This window comes from Indicator indicator, chromosome 7, assembly GCF_027791375.1.
Source record: "Indicator indicator isolate 239-I01 chromosome 7, UM_Iind_1.1, whole genome shotgun sequence".
Taxonomy (NCBI): Eukaryota; Metazoa; Chordata; class Aves; order Piciformes; family Indicatoridae; genus Indicator; species Indicator indicator.
Genome location: NC_072016.1, coordinates 35,728,125 through 35,750,428, shown reverse-complemented (window position 1 = coordinate 35,750,428; position 22,304 = coordinate 35,728,125). Strand labels below are relative to the sequence as shown.

The window sequence follows — 22,304 nt, the reverse complement described above, 5'->3', positions numbered from 1 at the left end:
GTGGGAAGAGTGCATTGTGCTACATCTTCTCCATGATTAATACATTTTCAGTGAGGCCAGATCCTTAACCTTCACCAGCACACATACTCTCACAAAAAGCTTCATACAGATCCCTCGCAGACTAAATCTCTCTCCTCAATTTGCATAACATTCCAGGATTTCCTGGGAATATTAAACACCAGCCCCCTCCCCCCCCCAAAAAAAAATTACCCTTGAAAGTATGTTTGCCTGAAAAGTTTGTAAGCACACCCCTAAGTTAATTGGCACAACAGACGACTAAATCATTACTTGCATAGGGAGAAGGAGACCTTTATAACGCAATCCATTTTACAGCACATTCAGGGTCATTCTCTCCTCAATCCTTATCAGCTGAAGCTAGACAGGCACACAGAATAAAGGGAATCTACCCCAAAAGGCTGATTTCACTGTTCAATACACAGAAACCATGAGCATATGCTCTCTGCAGCAGGAGGACTGCTGAAGGACTACTGACAGCAAGGTGAAACTCTTTGCTTATTTTTTTTCCATTCTAACAACAATTTAAGTAAAAATGGAACCTCTTCCATTTCAGGAATATCTAGGTTGGAGACCACTGGGCTTTTTTACATGACTATCTCGAATGTGCTTTGGAATTACAGAATCACAGAGTCATTGAGGCTGGAAAAGACCTCTGAGATCATCAAGTCCAGCATATGACCTAATACCACAACATCAGTTAAACCATGTCACCAAGTGCCACATCCAATCTTTTCTTAAAGACCTCCAGTGACGGTGACTCCACCACCTCCCTGGGCACTCCATTCCAGTACCTAGTCACCCTTACTGCTGGTAACACCACCAGTGTCCTCAGAACCATCTGATTACCCGGGAGCTGCTTCATGGCTGGCCCCCAGGCCTGATCTCCCCAGATCCCAGTATTGGAGGCCAGGGGAGCAGCCAAGACCAGGACCACCAAGGGTTGCATCCCTGTGAGAGCAGGACAGGCACTGCCCACGGGCAGCTGAGGACAGCAGCCAGGGCAAGCAAAGCTACAGAGATAGTCACCAGTTTCCAGCAACATCAACAGACACAAGAGATTATGATCCTACTGGCAATACCAGCAGGTTCAACTCTTAACTAATTCACTAATTTAATTGACATAGTTGTGATCAAAATGTTAGAATCACAGAATGGTTTTGTTTGGAAAATATAGATCTTCAATACCATAGAGTCCAACCACTAAACCAGCACTGCCAGGTCACCACTAAACCATGGCCCTCAGCACCACATCTCCACAGCTGTGAAACCTCTGCAGAGATGGGGACTCCACCACTGCCCTGGGCAGCCTCGCATTAGTGTCTATCTGGATTGACATGATTCCTATGCAAGGTAGGAATGGACCAGTTCTCATTCCCTATTGTGGTTAAAGATTACCAAATGATTCCTAATGATTAAATCATTCCTCTGTAGTCATTAAAGAGTTTTCACATCCTTACTATGTATTTCTTTAACTGACTACTGAAGAGACAGTATTTACCTTGTGGTTCTTTTGTACTAATCAGTAACACAACTGCAAGTTTTTCACTAAATAATTATCCCTGGCTTGGATTGCTTTTGGTTGTGTTGAATTTAAGAGGGAACTCCCAAAGGCAACCTATTTTTGAAAGAAACACTGAATGCCTGGTTTAGCATAGATAATTAAGGAATGTGTAAACCAAACAAGTGCAGATTTCTTCAAGAACTCCCTGCACGCTGCTACTCTCCCGAAAGCACCAGCATGAGAGATGGCAAATCCAAAGATATGACCCTGTTTTGTGCCAGGAATAGTCTGGCAGGTTAGGGTAAGGTCAGAAGAGTGGACGCCACTGCAGACCCACTCAGGAAACCTGTGCAGAAGGCCTGGGCAGAAGGCCAAGTGCCCCCTTGTGCTGGGGCACCTGGTGCTCTAGGTGGCTGAGGAGTAGGAACGCAGAAGAGGGGTGGCTGGGACATGGCTCTGGTTTCCAGCTGGGGGCTGCTGCCTCTTGAAGGGTGCAAACAACCAGTTCAGTCTAGAGAAGCCTTGGCTGTTCTTTGCTCATCGCTCCTAAGCCAGTCTCTGGAGAATGAGGACAGCAGCTCTGGCTCTACCCTACCCCCAAGGAGAGAGGAATGAACACTTTTTTCTCATTCAAAAGCAACAACTTAGCCTGGAACCTGTCTGACAGCGAGGTGAAACTCCACATGCTGTGCTTCCTCTGGTCCCACCTTCTCACTGCTGTTCTGCAACACCCCTTCCACCCAGATATGGAGGTTCTGCTATGGTTACACCTGGTCCCTCTGATCTACTATGGCTTGATTGTACAGCCCAGAGCACACAAACTGAATATTAAAGGAATTTTGCATTGTTGCCACAGCTATTTCAAATAGCTTTTATCACTACACAGCTGGAAGAACCTGGGTTCTCCTTTCTGAAATAAAATGACACAGTATGGCCACTGCACCTCAAGGTAACAAATACAGGTAATTTCTAAGCTCTCTTTGGAATAAGATACAGATAAGTCTGGATAAGCTATGGAATAGTTTGGAAAAATTAGACCTGACAGATTACTGTGTGCATTTCAAAGTGAAATTCTGGTGAACAGATCATTTGTATCTAGATCAGATTTTTCATTAAAAGCACTCATTTTTATATCCTAAGATTCTTTTTGTGCTGATTGCAATGTAAAAAGAAGGAATAATTGGGCATGGACAATGACAAAGCAGCCTGTTGATAATAAATATTTGTCAGGCCTTGTCACATCTGTACACATTCCAGTGTTACTGAAGAGACACACCACACTGATAAAAAAAAATACCCTCAGAAAAATCAATGGATTTTGAGCTAAAGCAGTTGCTAAACACACAGAAAACATCTTTATCCAACAGCCATAGTGCTTGTGAAAATTCCCAAGCCTTGCATCGGTACAGCTAAGGAAAATTTAATCTTCCCAAATACTCATCAGGGCACTCCATCCTGCAGACCTGACAGACCCACTTATAATTAATTATACAATTTCGATGGGAATATCGACTAAACAAAGCTATAAATCATAGAAAAAGTCAATAGGCATGGACACATTCAATCATGTCCCGACCAATGATTACTACTCTTAAAATACAATAATTATTTTCAGGAGCCAGCTTGAATTAAATTTCTGTCAGGCTGGTACAAGACCGGCGGTTGATGAAGGATGCGATGGATTTTTTGGGTTGAATTCGGCGCAGAGACATTTATCCTGTTAGAGAGGTAGTTTGTTTTTAGTGATCATGGTGCTGCGTGTTTAACTAGACCATGAAGATTAGATTATCTCCAATGGCTCATTATATCGTTTATCTTCCCCCTTCCCATGTTTGAGCTGGAAGATTTCCCGCTTCGTGATGCATGAATGAAATGACTGCTGGTTCTGAAAGTGTTTCTGTGGCATCCTTCTCTGCCAGGGCCTTCCCACACCATGCCCACCCACCTTGAGTCAACCAGCAGTCACCCCAAACACCATGGCAGCGGCAGGAGTGGCTCAACTCAGCCCTGAGAATGGGCTGGGGAAAAAGTGAAAATGACAAACGTCTCAGCTAAGGGAAATATCACACACTACACTTGATCTCAGCCAAAAGGCAGAAAAGCTCTGGAGCCTTCAACGCAGGAAGGAAACAGACCTGAGGGAGCAGGTCCAGAGGAGGGCCATGAAAATGATCAGGGAGCCGGAGCGCCTCTGCTACGAGGACAGGCTGAGGGAGATGGGGTTGTTCAGACTGGAGAAGAGGAGGCTCTGGGGAGACCTAACAGCAGTCTGCCAGTACCTGAAGGGGGCTACAAGAAGGATGAAGAAAGACTGCTTACAAAGGTCTGTAGAGACAGGATTAGGAGCAATGGCTTCTAACTAGAAAAGAGTAGGTTTAGATTGGATGGTAGGAACAAGTTCTTTACCATGAGGGTGGTAGAACCCTGGAACAGGTTGTCCAGGAGGTGGTTGAGGCCCCATCCCTGGAGATATCAGAATCGAGAAGGCTCTGGGCAACCTGATCTGGTTGAGGATGCACTGCTCTTGAGCTTAGAGGAGGTATGCTTGAATAGTAACCAGCTCTCTTCAGCCCCTCCTCTCTTCTGAAGCCTTAGCCCATGACATTCTTCCAAGTAGCTTACTGAACACGTCAAAGTTGACTCTCCTGAAGTCCAGGGCTGCAAACCTACTTACTACCCTGTATCTTCAAGAAGATATAAAGCCATTCTCCAGAGAAAAATCCTAGTCCTCATTACAAACCAGAATACTGGTTCCCTGTCTGCTTCCTTCTCTTAGGAAGCCCCACAGGATTGCCTGAACAGTGCCAGACTGCTGCAGGTTTTAAGTTTTCTATTCCATTTATTCTTGTGTTTCTCTTATTCTTTGTATGCTCAAAAGACCCAAATATCTTCAGGCCAGCTTTGCATTAGGGGCTTTTCCTAAGTTACAACAAAGAGCTAGTAAAGAAAGAGGATGCTTTCAAAAATGCAGAAGAGTTAACAGAGAAGAAAAGTCAGCTGTTGTGCACACTTAACTTACATTTTTTTCTAAGAAATGGAAGGTAAGCAGATGCTAAAGTTAAGAAGCTGCACACAAAATAAGTAAGTGAGGAGGGAGTTTGGAGCAGTTGTTGTGTTAGATGAATTACCTCTTCTCATTCTGCAGACAGGAAGGCTGGTAAAGATAAAGGGCTGGTAGAGAAATGCAATTTGTTTATTCCTTCAACAGTATTTAGCAATGAACTTACCGCAGTGCCATTGTTATCTCTAAATACATCTTGATTAAAATAGTCAAAGAGCTTCTTTTCTAATTGTAGCATAACCTAAAAAAAAAAAAAAACAACAGAGAAAGGTCAGCAAAGCTCTTGGGCTTGGATACCTAAGGCACACGAGTGGAAGTGATCCCTCTGGAGCTATGCAGCCCTTTAAAACCTCATGACACTTCCACACGTCTAAAGCTCCTTGTCAGCTTGACCAGTGGGTGACTTGCAATCACTTACAAAGATCCAATTAACTTAGCATTAGGTGTGACAATCTATAGCCCTCCCCTCCCTTTAAATTATCAGTTTGAAACAACTATATTGGTGCTTTGAGAAAAGCCAGGGAACATTCAACAAGGTTTCTATGTACCCGGGGTGCAGAGGGCATTCGGCTGTTTACCTTTCGGTCATTATCAGATTCACGAAATATGAGCTTGACCACTTCATTGGTGTCAGCTGCCCGCACGGTCTGCATCGTGGCCTTTGCACATAGTGTCTGCAAAACACAAAGGCAGAGAGGCAAACCAGGTTAGGGGAAGCAACAGGACATGTTCTGCTCAACTCTGGCAATCCATGCATCATCGACGCCCAGGTTTTGCTGTAGGTCAAAGCACAAAGCATTGCTAATTTAAGTCGCTTCCACTCGTGATGGATTTAGAGCAATAAACTGGATTACTATTTGGAGACAAACAGGCCATATTAAGTAAATATCAATCAGATAATGCAAATATTCCTTTAACTCACTACCATGCTCACAGGTTCTTTCACAGGTCTGAGACTGTATCACACAGTGTCGTAGAACGGCTTAGGCTGGAAGGGACCATCTGCTCCAACCTCCCCACAACAGACAGGGACACCTCTCAACTAGACCTGGCCTGGAACACCCCCAGGGAAGAGGCATCCACAACCTCTCTGGGCAGCCTGTTCCAGAGTCCCACCACCCTTGTACTGAAAAACTTCTTCTAAGATCCAGTCTAAACCTACTCTCCCTCATCTTAAAATCATTCTCCCTTGTCCAACCACTAGACACTCTCTCCAGCCTTCCTGTATGATGCCTTCAGGTATTGGAAGGCAGCTATAAAGTCTCCCCAGAGTCTTCTCTAGGCTGAACAACCACAGTTCCCTCAGCCTATCTCATAGCAGAGTACTTGTAAACATCTTCAGAAGCCAATTCCCACAGCTCCACAGCCCTACCCGTTTCTGACCTGCATTCTTAGGAGTTGATAACTACCCTGACACTGCAGCCCTATGGGTTAACTCCTGTCTGCAAAACCTTCTGCCTTGCAAATTAATGTTCCAAATGTAACTGAGAAGTCTGAACAACACTTAGGCAACCTAACAGTAATTTTCACAGTTTACTCTGATCAGCAAATTGATGAGACAACACATTTCTAGGAATTCTGAGGACTGGGATTCTAAACCATCTCATGAATCAGCACTTCCTCAGCACAGAGGCATCAGCTCCCAGGGAACTTCCAGGCCTCAATTCCTTTGCCATTTGCCTGCTTGGTCCCAGTTTCCATGCAAGCAAAGCTGACCTGAAGATAACACACAACAGGCTGTGTAAAGGGCTTGCTCTGCTGCATTCTATCAGATGAAAATGTGAGCTTTCAACAGCACGTAGGCATATATTGAGCTTTAAAATGTACTTTAGATGCACTGCGTATGAAGCTTTAAGTACACTAAGTGCTCTGAAATGCAAGAATAGAGCACAGTGGAGTAGGCAGCTTCACAGAACTCTGCAGGTACCCAGCATGGGCAAAGCTGCTGGCTGGTGTGTGATGCTGCCTCAGCCCACCTGCCAGGGCTGCTGGAAAGCACCAAGCAGCAGAGAGCAGAATAAAAAAACAAACCCTGGCATTACTGGAAGGCAGAGAGCAAATAGCCACTATGTGCCCCCACACGTGGCATGCAGCTCAGCATCCTTCACTATGGCACAGGCACAAGCTGCCGACGGGATCTGTGCACAGTGTGGACAGGGACACTGACAAAGATTATTCCTCTGAATAAAAGCTTATTTTGTAGAGGTTCTTAACAAAAGCCTGCTAAGGAAAACAACTTAGTCGAGAATATGCAAAGAGGTGACTTCCCTGCTCTGCCTGTTCTGTCCCTTTGGATAATGGCCAGACAATAGATTTTCATTTTGCGTAATATTCACTCATAAAATAAATATGTTCCGGGGTAACAGGGTAATAGAATTTCACATCCTCCTGCATGCTTCTTTCTCTGACAAACAGAAGTACTTATATTGGGATTCATTATTAGAAGTGCAATATCCATCAGACACAATGCCATGAAACTACAGCTTGCTTCCCAGTTACCCATCCCGAACTTCTTCTGAAGGAAGAAAAGCCAAACATGTCTTTAAACAAAAATCCAACTGCTTCTAAATATTTCAGATCTCAGCTGCAAGCGCCAGTGCTAGAATGGGAACAATCTGTCATTGGACTTTGTGCCCCCATTTGATAGAAAGACATTAAAAATGGTCCTTGGTAAAGGCCCCTGCGTGTTGCCAGAGTACAAACAAAAAGAACAAGCCAAGCGATGTAATTTTTAAAGGATGACTTGAGTGTGATTCAGTGAAACACAAACCTGATCATTTATTGCAAGTCAGTGAATAGAACAGGTGCCAAACCCCCATCTTCCTGAATAAATGGTATTCTTTCCTGACAAATCCTTCCTGAGTGTTTCCTCCCTCCCCTAAGCAGTGCCATGGCTTTGGATCACAATCATCTCACTCCTGGCTTTACCCTGCCACACTTGGCACACTCAGGGCACCAGCTCAGCCGCAGGTGCTTGTGAAATGGCAGTTTTCACTGGAGAAAGGGGTGCTGGTCAGACGGGCACAGACCCAGGCAAGGGGACACAGACTCACAGAATCACAGAAACATTCAGGTTGGACCTTCAGGATCACCAAGTCCAACTGATAACCCGATGATCTCCGGAGGTCCCTTCCAACCCCTAACATCCTGTGATCCTGTGACCTGGGCTGGAGAACTTGATCTTTCCTGCAGGGTTTGAAGGTGCCTTTTGACAGGTTTGGGAAAAGAGTGCAGCAGCAGCAGCTCATTAACCCCAACTCCTGCTGGGAGAGGGAGCAGAGGCATCTCAGGCCACTTTCGGCGCACAGAGCCACCGACTTCTCCCCGGCGGGACCCCGCTGGCCTGGGCCGGGCACGGAGCTGCCGCTCGGCCATCTGTGTGTGTGGGGGACACGGTGAGGTAATGCACTGCGAGCCCTTCCCTCTGCACCGGCCATTGAAATTCCGAGCACAGAGCAGCTAATCAGGTCAAGCCCAAAGAAATAGCGCCTTGGGCTGATGTGTCACAAATCAGTCTGGTCGCTTTAAACAGCACACCAGATTAGAACAAGCACCCGAACAAACCAAAGCGGAAAACCCGCCGCTCTCTAAAGCTGGTTTCTAAAGCCCTAACAAATCGCTCCATCTTTCACTCATTTAAACTTTCCAAATGAGGGTCAATACGGTCCCCGAGCATCCAAATGCTAATGCGCTTAAGTGCGCTTAAGCAGCTTTCCAGAGTGAATGGGCCAAAGAAGGGCTCGAAAAGACAAGGCAGAGTTACTGTCACTGTCAAAAAGTCATTGTAGCCACCCCCAGAGTGGTTGCAATTCAAGAAATTCATGATTTCTGTCTCTTAAAGGCATCTGCTTGAGAACATTTTTTTTTTTCTTCTGAGCTGCTTTATCTCACAACTTCAGGCCGGCTCTAAAAGAAAAAAAAAATACAACAAAACAAACCCGCGATCGACTCTTGAGAACCAATACAGAGAAAGGACCCACATACCTTATTGCTTTCAAATTTCACACGCACAAAAAGTTACCTTATTCACAGACAAAAAGTGATTGGGCAAAGGTTCATTTCTTATACAAGCTGGAGCACTCCCTCCTCCTTTCAATTTCTACAAAGTCGTAGTCACCCAAGCAGAAAACCTGGGGGGAACATGTGCCTTTTTAGGCAAGTCTACTTATGAAGGGATTTTTTTGTTGCTGGCAAAGAAAATCGAACTGCTATGAAACCACACCGCTTCTTTCAGGGTATTCCCTCAAAGGTACTCCTTTGCAGCGCCAGAAAAGAGGAAATCAGGTATCAAAACTCTCCCCAAGTTATCTTTTTTTCTTTTTAATATTTTTAAAATAATTTTTATTATTTTTTTTTTTAAACAAGATTTGCTTAAAAAGTTTTCGGGGGAGCTGAGAGAAGCTGAGTGTTCAGTCTGTAGCTTAGTGAACACAGACCTGTCTCACTCTTGTCTCACAGACCCGGTGCTCACAGGTAGCTGCTGTCTACGATTTTTTTTTTTTAAAGTAAGCCTCTGGGGTGATTTATGTGTATTGAATTGTACAACGCAACAATCACTTTTGTGACAATTGCCTTGGAAGGCAATTAAAAAAAAATGCACTGTGATGCAAACAAGGAGTGAAAATTTGTTATACTGAAAGAGATAAATTTGGAATTTTGTCTAAACTCTGCGGGCCCTCAGAAGCTGAAAGCCTTTTGATTTACAGCACAAACACAGCCTTCAGAATACATCTGCTCCCACAGATAAACAAAAACGTTGCAATGCTCTACTCTGCAGTTCTGTGTGCCTACAGTAAACAGGGAGAAAGGCATCAAAACGATTGTGTTATATACATCACACACACACAATGTTCTGTACCAGCCATGACTGCTTTTTATACCGCGTCTCGGCAGAAGCCCTCTGAGCAGCTGTGAGCTGTACTGCTGCTCCCTGCCAGCAGTGCTCTGCTGAAAACTGCAGCTGATTTTTCATGCATTTTGCACTCATGCTTGCTGATCGTCCTTTAGACTCTCAAGTCCCCCTCGTGATGAGCTATGGCATGCTTGTAATCACTTCAACATTTTTTTTGGGGGAAAAAAAAGATGCACAGGCACATACAGCCCCAAACTTCCCTAACTGCCTCTTTCTGCTGATTCTACAGATGTGTATTGTTCTTCCCAATGATTTGATTACTCTACATAGGACTTAGCATTACTTTGAATTCTTCTTACAAAATAAAAGTAAGTAGAATATATTACTTGCTCCTTTATAATGCAAAAAGTTCAGCAGTAGCTGCAATCACAATTTCCAGTAAGCCGTATGGAATAAACCAGAAGTGTTTGTTGCTTAAAGTGCCAGGAGGGAAGTGCAGAGTCTGCAGAATGCTAACATGAGCCAGCTGAAAGAAGGTCTTGAGCACATGAGCAACCAAATCAATTAAATTTATGATATTTCATTTTATTCCAGTTACATACCCTGTGGATTCTGGCAGTATAGAAAAGACAGAGGTACATGTATCATCTAATTACGACAGTGAAATACTTCTTCTGAAATGCTGCTCAAAACCCAAAATCAATTTGACATTTATTGAGTTAGGATAATGAAATGCTTTTTTATTATTATCTGCATACAAATTGTATTTGAAACCATCAGTGAAGTAAAAGATTGGCTGCTTTGGAAACAACAGCAATAGCTGCCTTATTTAAGCTCCTCCTTACCTCTGAGGGGTTGGTAAGATTTTCTGGGTATATACCAACAGTAAATTGACCAAATCATGTGATGTAAGAGAAATAAAATTTGCAAGTGAGGAAAAAAAAAAAGTTAAACAGAACTTTCTGAGCCAAGGAAAGTTGCACATTTAGCTCCAGGACAGGTCACATTGTGGCTTTAAAGTCTCTCTGCCACTGAGATGGAGACTAATTTTAGTTGGTTCCTGACAGCTGTGCAGAGGAATCCAGCCACAGAGCTGCTGCCCACAATTAGGGAAATGGCCCAGCTAAATACCCCAGGGTAAAGCAATCAAAAGGCATCTGAAAGGACAGACACCTTTGCTTAACTTTAACTGTGTGGAAAGAGCAATCATGTCTCAGAGGAGTTACTACTGAGGAGTTACTACGCTTTTAAGACTTCTGCTACCAGAAGCAGTTATTTAACTCAGCAGTAAGAAAAATGTTAGATTAATAAAGACCAAATATAGAAAAATATTAATGAGAAGCCACTGAAAGTATCATTGGGTGAAATTACTTTCTCTTTTGAGGATTCCTGGAGGACTAAGCTCATGCCCAGGGGCTGACTGGGATGGAGAGAAGTGTCACCTGTGTGTGCTCCATCTTCTGATGGCAACTTGATGCCATCACACTGCTGCCTGCACTCCCTGTAGGCCTGATGTAACCTCCCAGGTGGTTTACAGCAGCACCAGTTCTACTGCCTGTGAAAGCCTGCTTCAGAGACTGCCCAAGACCTGTGGCAGTACCGCAGTCTCCACCACATGACCCTTTAGCTGATTTGTGGCTGGTTTAAAAACATGGCACTGGGTAGTGTCTGTGACCATAAAAGCTCCACAGTAAGACTCTATCTTCACGCCCCCATTCTCCCCAAGATCTCCTGTCTTCCTAAACCAAACAATCCCTCCTGGAAACAACTTCACATTCTTTGGGCTTTGCACATTAACTGCACTAAGTTCCTCATGAAATACATTTTCTTGCCCAGAGACTGAGACCGCTGGTGACTATGTTATCACAGCGCATTGCTAGGCAGCGCGGAACCATTCCCATCAGTTTTCCAGGTACTGCACTGAGGGAACTGAGGCCCAGACTGATGGCACAGCCTGTGCCCGCCAGCACAGGCGCCTGCTCTGTAGGTGCCACTCTCCTGCCTGCTCTGTCACCACTACCCCCAGTTCTTACAGACCTATCTCAGCAGCAGGGGCTGAGATTTCTGTCTGCATCTGCATGGGAGGCAGCAGGGCCACCCTTGGCTGACAGGAGCCAGCTCTGCCCCAGGCCCACTCTGTGGTGGCTGCCTGCAGCCTTCCTCTGCACTACCAGCTGCTGGCAATGATGGTCCCCTTCTTCACTCTCTCCTTCAGCAAGCAATCTGAATTCAGTCCAAAGGCCTGTGCCACTGACATTGTCGGAGATTAGAGATCTGGAAGAAAGTGATGAAGGCCCAACCATAGGTTCTTGGAAAGAAAGTGCTGTCACAGCTCTGGGAGGCAGGATCACTGACTCTGGCCATCAGCTGCTCCTAGCATCCTGCTTACCCAGTGCATGCATGGCGGCTGAAGGAAACCCTCCTGGCTTTGCTGCATGCCTTTTTTTTTTTTTTTTTGGTCTTTTTACTACTGTTCATTTCTTCCCCTTCAGGTGTATCTCTTCATAAGGACTCAAAAATCAAGACAGAACTCCTTTTCTATCACATGTATTCACCTGCATGGTGATCACCTTCCAGCCTTCTCCATCTGACTCCTGGTCAGATTCTACACCCTTTTGGATTCTCCTCTTTGGCTATGATCTCCCAGTCTGAGTTCAGCAAAGCACCTACATATTGATTTTCAAACATTTATCCTGAGTTGTTTGGCACCTGTGTGCATCAGGAACACAAAATGCTGCAGGGCCTCTGCAGACAGTGGTCAAGTCTTCCAATGAAGGGTTCTTCGGGCCCCCTTTTTAAGCTCTCAATTTAAATTTGCTTGCTGACATCAATCAAACACATCCAGGATTTCAGTGAGACCTGGATAAATCCTGCATTCTGTACCACTAGAAGATCTTGAACTTTGAAGCTGTTTGCTAGAAAAACCTCTTCCCTCCTCCTGTCCATCTTTCTCATCATTTAGCATCACTATTTGAATTCAAATAAGGTCCTGGGGGAGTTTTCAAAGACAATAATTTGCTTTCCCATTAATTACAGGAACTGAAACAGTCCAACTCTTCCTGTGGAAATCTTCTATATATATGTTGGCTTATTCCATGAAGGGAACAAGATCTCCTGAGATCTATTTAGGCTTTATTACTTCCCTTCCATTATGATCTTTTCTCCTTTGGCCAAGCAGCAATACCATCTTGAAAAATTTCTTCTTGGAAACCTTCACAGGACTCACCCTTCTCCTACTCCAGCTGACTAAGCAGAGGTCTGTATGTGTTGTTTCTGTGAAGCAAAGACTTTGATGAGGCACAGGAGATCTGTGATGTAAATCTGCTTCTGCAGAGAAACGTAAATTCCTCTGTTCCCTTGGATTCAGGAGAAATGGAGTAAGAGGCAGCTTCTCTCCTTATAGCTAAGCTTGCTTTTATCTAACTTCCAGACTAAGAACCTTCTATTTCTTTTCATTTTCAAAGCAAAACAGCCTGTGAACCCCATCTGCTTCTGTGAGCCTTGCAATTGCCTTTGTTTTGAGTGGTAACATTTGCCTCTTATTTGTGCTGATGGTGGCATTGTCTCTGCTACCTCCATGTTTAATGGTTTCTTACAGCAGTAAGGAGTGAAACATGGCAGCAATAATGTGAAGTACCAAAAATTTAAGCCAATGCCTAGCGACATTCTTTGGTGGTTCTTGGCTGGCTTTCAGAACTGGACACTGCAGGTTCCAAATAACTGGAATCTGTCAGATTTATCCTCCTGGGACCTGCTGGGGAGCCAGGAGAGCAGCAGAGTGCTCTGCACAGGGTGGCATCTCCACCTGCTCCCGCCCAGAACACACAGCAAGCCTCAAAAATGCTCCCATGCAGTATTTTGTTCCACCACCAACTAGCAATGCCAAAAAGAGTAAATTTGGGAGCTTGTCCTTTAAACTAACGGGGAGTTTGGTACAGAATCAATAGCATGACACAGTTCAAGACCAAGGCTCAGCCTCTGAGGAGTGTGAACCTTAGGCTTCCACAAAGTGACCTTATCACAGCAGGTATCACCCGTGTAACCTATGATGCATGCTCAACACATTGTGCAATATTTTTGCATTTCTCTTAAGATTATCTTTGGAAATGAAAATTGGAGCTGACTTTTAAAACATGGAAGGGTTGGGCAATTCTAAAATCAAACCCCTATCTACTCAAAATCTCTGCCTTTAGGCAGACATCAGCTAATTTTAATCACAAAGAGAGAAATGCAGAGAGGTACAAAATGTTTTAATTTCTTCCTATCATGCACAATAGGGAAAATAACTAGTCTCTTAAACAAAGAGGGAATTTGAGGCCTGGAAAGTGACTTGCAAGGAGCTGTTGGCTCCCTGGGCAAGTGCTCTCGCTAAGACTAAGCACCACAGTGAGATGAGTGTGCACCTTGCCTCCCATCAAATGACCACAAGTGTATATGGCAAAGTGGGAGAGATATTAATGTTCATCCACTGTTTCCCATCAGTGGGGTAACAATGCCCTTCCTCAAAGCTGACTTCACTTTTTAATGGAGCAAATCTGGCTAGAAAGCAATTTCCAGTTTGCTGAGTCTGGTTTTCTGACCCGAGCAAGCTGGGAATGTGAAATTCACCATGTTATTAACTGGAATGTGCTGTACAGTGTTATGGTGAGACCAGAACTTGGCTGATCAGGTAATGGCTAGCTGATGCAATGTGTGGACAATTTCCTGACTGTATTTCCCCCCTTTCTCTGTTTGCCCAGCCTCCCTGACTTGACTCCTTTTCATCCTGCTGTATCTCATTCATTTCTCATCGATGTACTCCCTGTCTGGTTCCACATGATTTGCTCCTTTATTCACTTTTGAAATGGAATATGAGTCCAGCAGCCTGTAAGTTCAAATGATCCTTTAGAGCTGGTTATGTTCAAATATAGCTCAGAAAACCATAAGGTGGGACTGCTGAACTGTATTCCTCTCCTACCACTGCTGGCACACAGCTTCCAAGCGACTGGCTGTGGCAGCACCTTGATTCTGCAGATGCTGGGAAGCTGAAGGTTATCTTTGTAAAGTACTGTGCAAAGTATTTCCCCTGATGAATGTAAGATGGATTGATTAGATTGATAGATCAGTGTGTGCATGGCACCCAATAAAAACCAGTCCATGTAGAGAGCTGGAATTAGGGTTACATGTTCTGCTTACTGTCCCTTTGCACCACCTCTCGTAAGGTAGCTTTGTGTCCTCTTTGGTGTGGTTTCTAATGGTGCAAGAACGAAGGGTTTGTGCATTACACCAACATTCAGCATCCCCCCCAGGACACCACCTCCACTGAATGGGTCCAAAGCTCAGTTGCTGACCAGCAACAAATTGCAGTGCAGACAACTAGAGTGACATGGCTGATCAGAGAAAGGAGGGTTTGAAGGAACAGCAACTTCACACCACTGGCTGGGGATCCAGAGGGATTTAACCCAGCAACAAATGCCAATCCCTGGCTCATTTGACACCAGTGAGAGAGGACAAAAAGCTCTGCCAGAAATGCAGCTTCCACGGTCCTCCTGCTCTCATGGACCAATGATCCATCTGGAGGGGTTAGGACCCAACTGGGCAAACACCCAGAAAGCACATTCTGCAGAGTTTCTGATACAGGGATGGACATTTTCTCCTTAAAGCAAAACAGGATTGGAACACGCTGAGAAATACAGGGAGCTCCCCATTATGCAGAGAGAGGAAAGAATGCAAGTTCAAAAGTGTTAACGCAACATCATTTCAAAGCTAACAGCTGTGGGCTGGCTGGTGAAGTGCTATTCTTTTCCCTGTATCTTTAAGTGCTGTTAAATTCATTTGTCACTTGATCGAAAGCCAACAGGCTACAAATCTCCCAAGCCCCTCTGGGCTGAATGGTGACAGGAGTGTTCTGTTCCGCCATCAGAAAACATTTGTGTGCGTCTCTGTCCAGAGTCATACATGCTACTTTAACTCATCTGCCTCCCCATTCTCTCCAGCCCAGGAGGACAAATTGCTCACTGTGGCTCCCTTTCAGAGGCAGTACAGCGCGCAAAGAATCATGACTGAGCAGAAACACAAGGAACAGGCACATAAAAATTCATCACTTTGGCCTCCTGACCTCTTGCCACTGGTTTGGCAAACCCCGTCTCAAAAAGTAGCACCAAGGGAGAGCTGAGCAGACCGGCTGAGTGAAATTACTGACAAAAAATATCTTGGACACAGGAAAACCCCACCAGATGCTTCATTGTCTTTGCAGAGAAGTGGTGCTGAAAAAGGGGGTGATCTACCACATGGCATATTGGGTGGAATAAGTAGTGCCATTGTTTCAGAGCAGCTCTGTCACTTTACTGACTGCAGTACAAAGAGGTGTAAAGCAAGATTTAATCCTGACTTTTTAGTCAGCAGATTAAAACCAATCATGCCAGATGTCCACAAGACTGTTTAACATACAGAAAGCTTTTTCATACTCTACAAAAAAGGTGAAAGCTGTAATAACTTCTTCTTTATTTCCTCTAGAGAGGCCTTTTCCCCTCACTTTTCGTCAGAAAAAAGGGAGATATTGTAATGGATTTTAAGATTTGCTATTAATTTTTACCCTAGCCTTTGCTCTTTTCCCTTTTGAGACAAAGCTAAACAGAGTAAATTCTTTTACCCACCCCAAATCAGACAGGTATGCCAAAGAAAACTGATGGTCTAAAAAAAAAAGCTGTGATTTCCAAAAGACTGGATGCCCATAAGACCAGGAACGGAGATTATCAGCAGCACTCACAACAGAAGTTAAAATTCCTCTCCATGACACTTGTTGTGATGCAAGATATCCAAGTGTGCTGATTAAAAAACATGCCCCCCCAAAACTGAGATTGCACAGGTGCTGGCTCACACCTACCCTGCTGCCTTACTTACAGAGGAGCACACAGCACAGTGAGACTGGGGGTGTCCTGCACACCCTCTGTTGCAGGGAGACACTACAGTGACTATGACTGAGTGCAGTGTGATCCCAGCCTGGCACTCCTGAGTGGATGACCCATGTGGTACCTGGGACATGTGCTGGCAGAGGTGGCACCTGACACCTAACTGAGGTCACAGGAGCTACGAGCAGCTCTCAAAGGTGAGGGCTTCTGCATGATGTTCCCATTTGAAATAGCTGACACTCTAATATCAGGTGACAGGAGGAGAGGAAATGGCCTGAAGTTCCATCAAGGGAGGTTTAGATTGAATTATTAGGAACAATTTCTTTCCTGCAAGAGTGGTCAGGCATTGGAACAGGCTGCCCAGGGAGGTGGTGGAGTCACCATCCTTGAAAGTGTCCAAGAAATGTGTGGACATGGCACTTAGGGACATGGCTTGATGGCCATGGTGGTGGTGGGTTGATGCTTGGACTCGATGATCTTAGAGAGCTTTTCCAACCCAAACAATTCTATGATTCAATGAAAGTACTTGGTGTTCTGACTGAAGCCCCTACAGAGCTGGCAAATGCTTCACAGGGTGTTGCTTTAGTCTTTTTCTATTTATGACCAAATTAATCTCTACAAATATTACCACAAAGGATATAAATTCAATAATTACTGTGCTTTTAAAAGACACAATCTTTTTTGACTGCATTAATTCTATAATTACTGTGCTTATAAAAGATTTAATCTTTTTTCTACTTTATTAATTCAGCAATTACTGTGCTGTAAAAATATTTAATGTTTTTTCTACTATATTACAAAAGTGCAAAAACATCTGCATATTAGAGTCCCTGTCTGAATCTCCATCACCAAACATTTTGCCAGATTCAGCAAAGTCCAGAATGTATTCTGAGTTTCTCAAATTTGAAGAATTAACATCATTGTTGCAAAAAAAGCTATAGAAAAAAAAATCTATCCCCTTCGAATGCCAGTATCAGGTTGATTTGTATCACATACATCACTTAGTAACTCAGGAGCTGTATGGCAGCAAGAGAATGCCTTACTTGGCAGCATCTATCACTTGGCTATGAGAAAAAAAAAAATACAACTTACTCATTGGTTTCTTGTCAGGCACTTAGGCTCCTAAAATAAAAGTAACCATCTTACTGACTCACCAGTGATGCACTAAACCTACACCAGTACCATTAAACCATGTCCTGCATTTTACATCTAGTCCAGACCCAAAAGCAAACAGCTAAGATCACGTGCTGCAGGAACTAGCAAGGTGCTTTAGTTGTACTGGTGCAGACAGAACCTTTTGCTACTCTTTACCCCTTCCAGAGGAACACTCACACCCCCTGGTTGCTGTGCCAGCACAGATGTGCTGGATGCTCTCTCAAACCCTCCAGATCAGCCATACACCCAACTGCAGGGGTTCCTCCCTCCTGCCCACAACGATGCAATTCCTGCATCCCTTAAAACCAAGGTGCCACTCCTGGGACTCCTGTGAGACAAGAGGATGAGTATGTCACACAGTTCTAGCCTAGCACCCTGCTTTCTTCCCAGAAAAGGATTCCATTAAGTTAAAGAAGCTGCACTCTTTGTCTTTCTATCATTCACATCCTTACTGTGTTCTTGGTAGGTCCCATATCATACTGGTAATTTTGACAAGCAGACACCTTCACTCATGTTTCTCCTTTCCCCAGTGGATGATGATGACTGGAAGGAGAAACTCACTTGCTTTAGAGCTTCTGGCACCTCTTACTGAAGAGAAACAGGCAGGACCACAATGAAGATAACAGTATTTTCTTTCTAACAAAGTCTAACTGGAGACTCTCCAGCTACCTCAGAGGAATAAGCCAACTAAATGTCAGCCTGACTAAGAGATTTCTCCCAGTTAAACACTTCTGTCACCACTACTTATTCCACTTTGGAGCTGGCACAGTTTAAAAAATTATAATTCTCCTTCTTTCTTCTGAATTTCTTCAAGCACATCTTGTGGGTGGCCTTCAAGATACATTTTACCAATTTTTCATGCCCATCCCTCGAAATGTGACCCTGCTCCTGTGCTTTTATCTCTCTGACAACTTCACACAGGAAAACATGCAGCCCCTCTGATAGCATGAAATCGGAAACAATAGCCTCTGGAAACAAAAGGGAGTAGGGGAGGCAGGATACAGTCCAGGTCCTGCCTGATTTTAGGCACAAACAGATGTTCATAGGCTCCGATAACCTGAGCAAGCTGAAAGGAAAAGCTTGTAAAAGAAATGGACCTTAAAAACAATGTATTGAAGAGCTTTAAATAAAGGCAAAGGGAAAGCAATATGGCTTTCAATGATAAATCTCGGCAAAAAAGCAGCCCAAAGTGGCCCCATGAATTTCAATGGTGCATTTTTCTTTTTCAATGAACTCTCGGCTCGTTGTGAAATCTACAAATTGCTCAAATCTCGACTCCGTTTACAAGTCTCCCACACCCATTAAAAGGTTACAATGCAGGCATCCCACGTTCCTTGTAACTAATCACCATAGCTGGGAACACCCAGTGCTGCCCTGAAATATAGGCTAATGCTATTATTTTAAAAGCTGCTTATGGCTCAACAAAGAGGAATATGCTGAAAGAATCTTGATTGGAAAAAATCTTAGACTAGCTGTTGGAACAAATTATGTCCCATCTCCTTCCCTTTTCATGTGCTCCGTTTCAGCCTCCAAAAGCCCCACGTAAAGAATCCTGAATTGGGCCCGGGGGTTCTGCTTTCACAAAGGCCAATGAGCAGCATTTACAAACGAAACAAAGTGCAGAATCACTGCTCTGACTGAAGTTTCTGCTTTTGTGATTAAAACTCTCTTCCTCTTTCTTGGAGAGCCCTGCCATCCAAAAGGCCCTGTGCCATGCTCCAATGCACAAAATACATGTATTCATTACAGGAGAAGAGAAAAAAAAAAAGCCTGGAAAATTTGGCACAAAAGGCGGGTGCATAGCTTAAGTCCTGTGCAGGATAGCCCTCATTTGAACTCTGCACATTTGCATAGATTTTACCTACTGATTTGTCTCCACCAGGAATATTGTGGGTAACTAAAAATAATGTTTCATCAGCTGTTTGTGGTCAGGTGCAGATTTAACTCGTTCATTGCTAACATTAGCAAGAAGCATATGATAAAGAAATAAAGAAACAGTGTCATCCTTCACGGCATCACAGAATTTTAGGGGCTGGGAAGGACCTCGAAAGATCATCCAGTCCAACCTCCCTGATCACCTAGACCAGATCACACAGGAACACATCCAGATGGGTTTTGAATATCTTCACAACCCCCGTGGGCAGCCTGTTGCATCACACACTGAAAAATTTTTCCCTCATGTTTCCACGGAACTTCCTATGCCTCAGCTTCCACCCAGTGCCCCTTGTCCTGTCATTGGGCATCACCGAGCAGAGCCTGACTCCATCCTCTTGGCACTCACCCTCTACATATTTATAAACATTAATGAAGTCATCCCTTGGTCTCCTCTTCTCTCCAAGCTAAAGAGATCCAGCTCCCTCAGTCTCTCCTCATAATTTCAATGAAAATTAGATCTGGGACAGAAGGTACCTCAGTTTGCTCAGGAAGCTTTAAGAAATTCCTAGACAAAACTCAAGGCACAAGTGACCATGCATTTGTCTAACCTAATGATCCAGAGCACAGGCCCACCACCCTACCCCCATTTCCTCCTGGACTGAGGAAATTTGCTCCTCTTTCACCAAAACAAAGCCTTAGCTTTTGGTGAGACATGGGACTTTCACCAATTCCTCTGGCAGTCCTCCCAGAAAAGAACCTCTTGTTAATCACTCTCAGGGCTAATTTCTCATGCATGACTTTTAATTTGAACTTGTCTGTTAGTGACTTCTAAACATCATTTAGACATGAAAGGAATGGGAACATTGCTGTAAACGCAGCAGAATGTAGAGACCTCAGCCTTCTAACTACAAACTCCTGGGATGCCCTCGATGATGGACTATTTAAGTTTGGTTCAGCAGGGGTCTCAGGAAGCTTGGTTTAGCAAACCTGATCCTACTGCCTGTGAACCTAATTCCTCTTTCACCTCCAGACCTGGCCTAGGGTTTCAGTAAGAAGACCTTCCTCTTCTCTCAGGCCAACTCGTGGAGGAAAGATGTTTGATGGTTTTCAATAGACCATCTCTGCAGCCACATATAAAATCAGTTAAAAGGACAGCCAGAAGATGTATCAACTACCATGGGAGCTGAGGCCCAGCAGGTGCCTGCTGTCTCCTCAGTGCTGCTGCATGTGCTGAGCCAAACGCAGGTTCAGCAGAGCTGTGTTTTCTGGGAACTCCTTTGCCACAGGATCACTTTGTTATCATTTGCATCCAACTTGCTAATCTCAAACTGCTTCACTCAAGCGTATTTTCTGATTGAATTATTTATTTCAATTTTTTTCTCACTAAAAACTTTTTCACTGGTTTGCCTGAAATGAATGTCAAGCTAATGAGCTTTCAGCTGATGAGAACCTTGCTTGGTGCTTCCCTTCCTTCTTCCTCCTTAACTGCAGGCCCAAATCTATCTGCTTTTAACATTCTGCAGAATCCCAGGTGCCTCAGTTTGTTCTAAACCAACATTTAAGACTCTAGGCTACAGAAGAGATCATTAAAATGGGCCAATTCTACCAGCTGAAATCCTCCCCTGTTACTAATAGAGTAACACTTCATAATCTTCATGTGATAAGCATGTTCTGCTTCTTTTAGCATGTAGAGCAGAAGTAGATAGAGATCTCTGCTGTTTCTGTTTCACTTTTAAGTGTATGAAATAAAAAATGTACACATTTTGTCCCATTTTCTAAACAGAAACTGATCACACAAATACCAACCTGGCACTGAATGTCTAAAAGGAATGAATGCAGCAAACAACTCCCTCAACCAAAGGACAGAAAAGAAACCACAGAACACTCAGGGCACAACAGAACTGCTGGAATGGAGATTCAGGAGAAATCCAACACCCTGCTGATCCACACTGCCATCTCCTGCAGAAGGCCCACCTCCAGTCCACACCTGGTTCACCACCTCTGCCTCACCCCCTCCAAAGCCTGGCTCCACAAGTGCTGTGAGTGAGCCTGCACGCTCTGACAGTGCTGCAGTCACAACCACCCTGGGAGCAGAAGACAAGAGTGCCACCCAACTTCCACTTGCTGAGTTAATTGCCAGGATACATCACCCAGGCACAGCTGGCACATGGCTTCTTTAGGTTATACAAAAATATGTCAAGTTAAAGAGATTTTCAGTACATTCAAGGAAAACATTAACTCTCAGTTTTTTTCTACTCTCCCAAACATTTCACTCAGGTCCAGTACTGACATCCTGATGCACTTGTTAAAACTGCAAAAAACAAAGAAAATGAAGAACAAATTCTGCTGGCTTGTTCCATGACATTTACAAGTGGAGCAAGACTTGGAAGAGTTAAACCTGATAAACCTTCAACACCTACTGAGAAGAAACTCTCTTATCTCCGTAGCAGATCCTCACCATTCACTCTCTAGACTTTTGGACTGTCTTTAGATTATTTCAGGGTGATAAAACCCAAACAGACAAAGGGTTTTGAATGGTATTTAAAAACATCTTTTCTGTGTGACTGTTAATAACATATCACTGCTTGGGTGTTACAGTACTGAGCTATCCATAATGATTTGGTTTCAGAACCGTATCAACTAAGCAACCAGCATGATTTGCACTAACTGCAACGTGGTTTATTCCATAAAAGACATCCATTGACTTCTTGGAACTATAGTTAACATGAAGGAAATTCAGCTGGCAGCTTTAAAGGATTTTAAAATTACCATTACAAAACCACACTAAATTAGCAGACAGAGCTGCTCAGTTTAAATACAGTAACATCAGAGGCTTCAATGGAAGGTTTATTTAGTTCTAAGGAAATTATCAAAGGCAGGAACTATGTTTAATGGTAACAGCTTACATATACCCTTCTGTATCTTACCAAGGCACACTCCTGGCTGAAAGAA

The 22,304-nt window shown here is 43.9% G+C and overlaps 1 protein-coding gene across 1 annotated transcript in view; it reads right to left on the bottom strand.

Moving 5' to 3' along the window:
- INPP5A (inositol polyphosphate-5-phosphatase A) overlaps nt 1–22,304 on the bottom strand; it is a 247,976-nt gene that overhangs the window by 35,258 nt on the left and 190,414 nt on the right. The window contains exons 10-11 of the mRNA XM_054382194.1: nt 5,159–5,254; nt 4,747–4,821 (exon numbers count right to left, since the gene is read on the bottom strand). Of these exons, the coding sequence (XP_054238169.1) occupies nt 4,747–4,821; nt 5,159–5,254 (171 nt within the window). The remainder of the gene's footprint in view (nt 1–4,746; nt 4,822–5,158; nt 5,255–22,304) is intronic.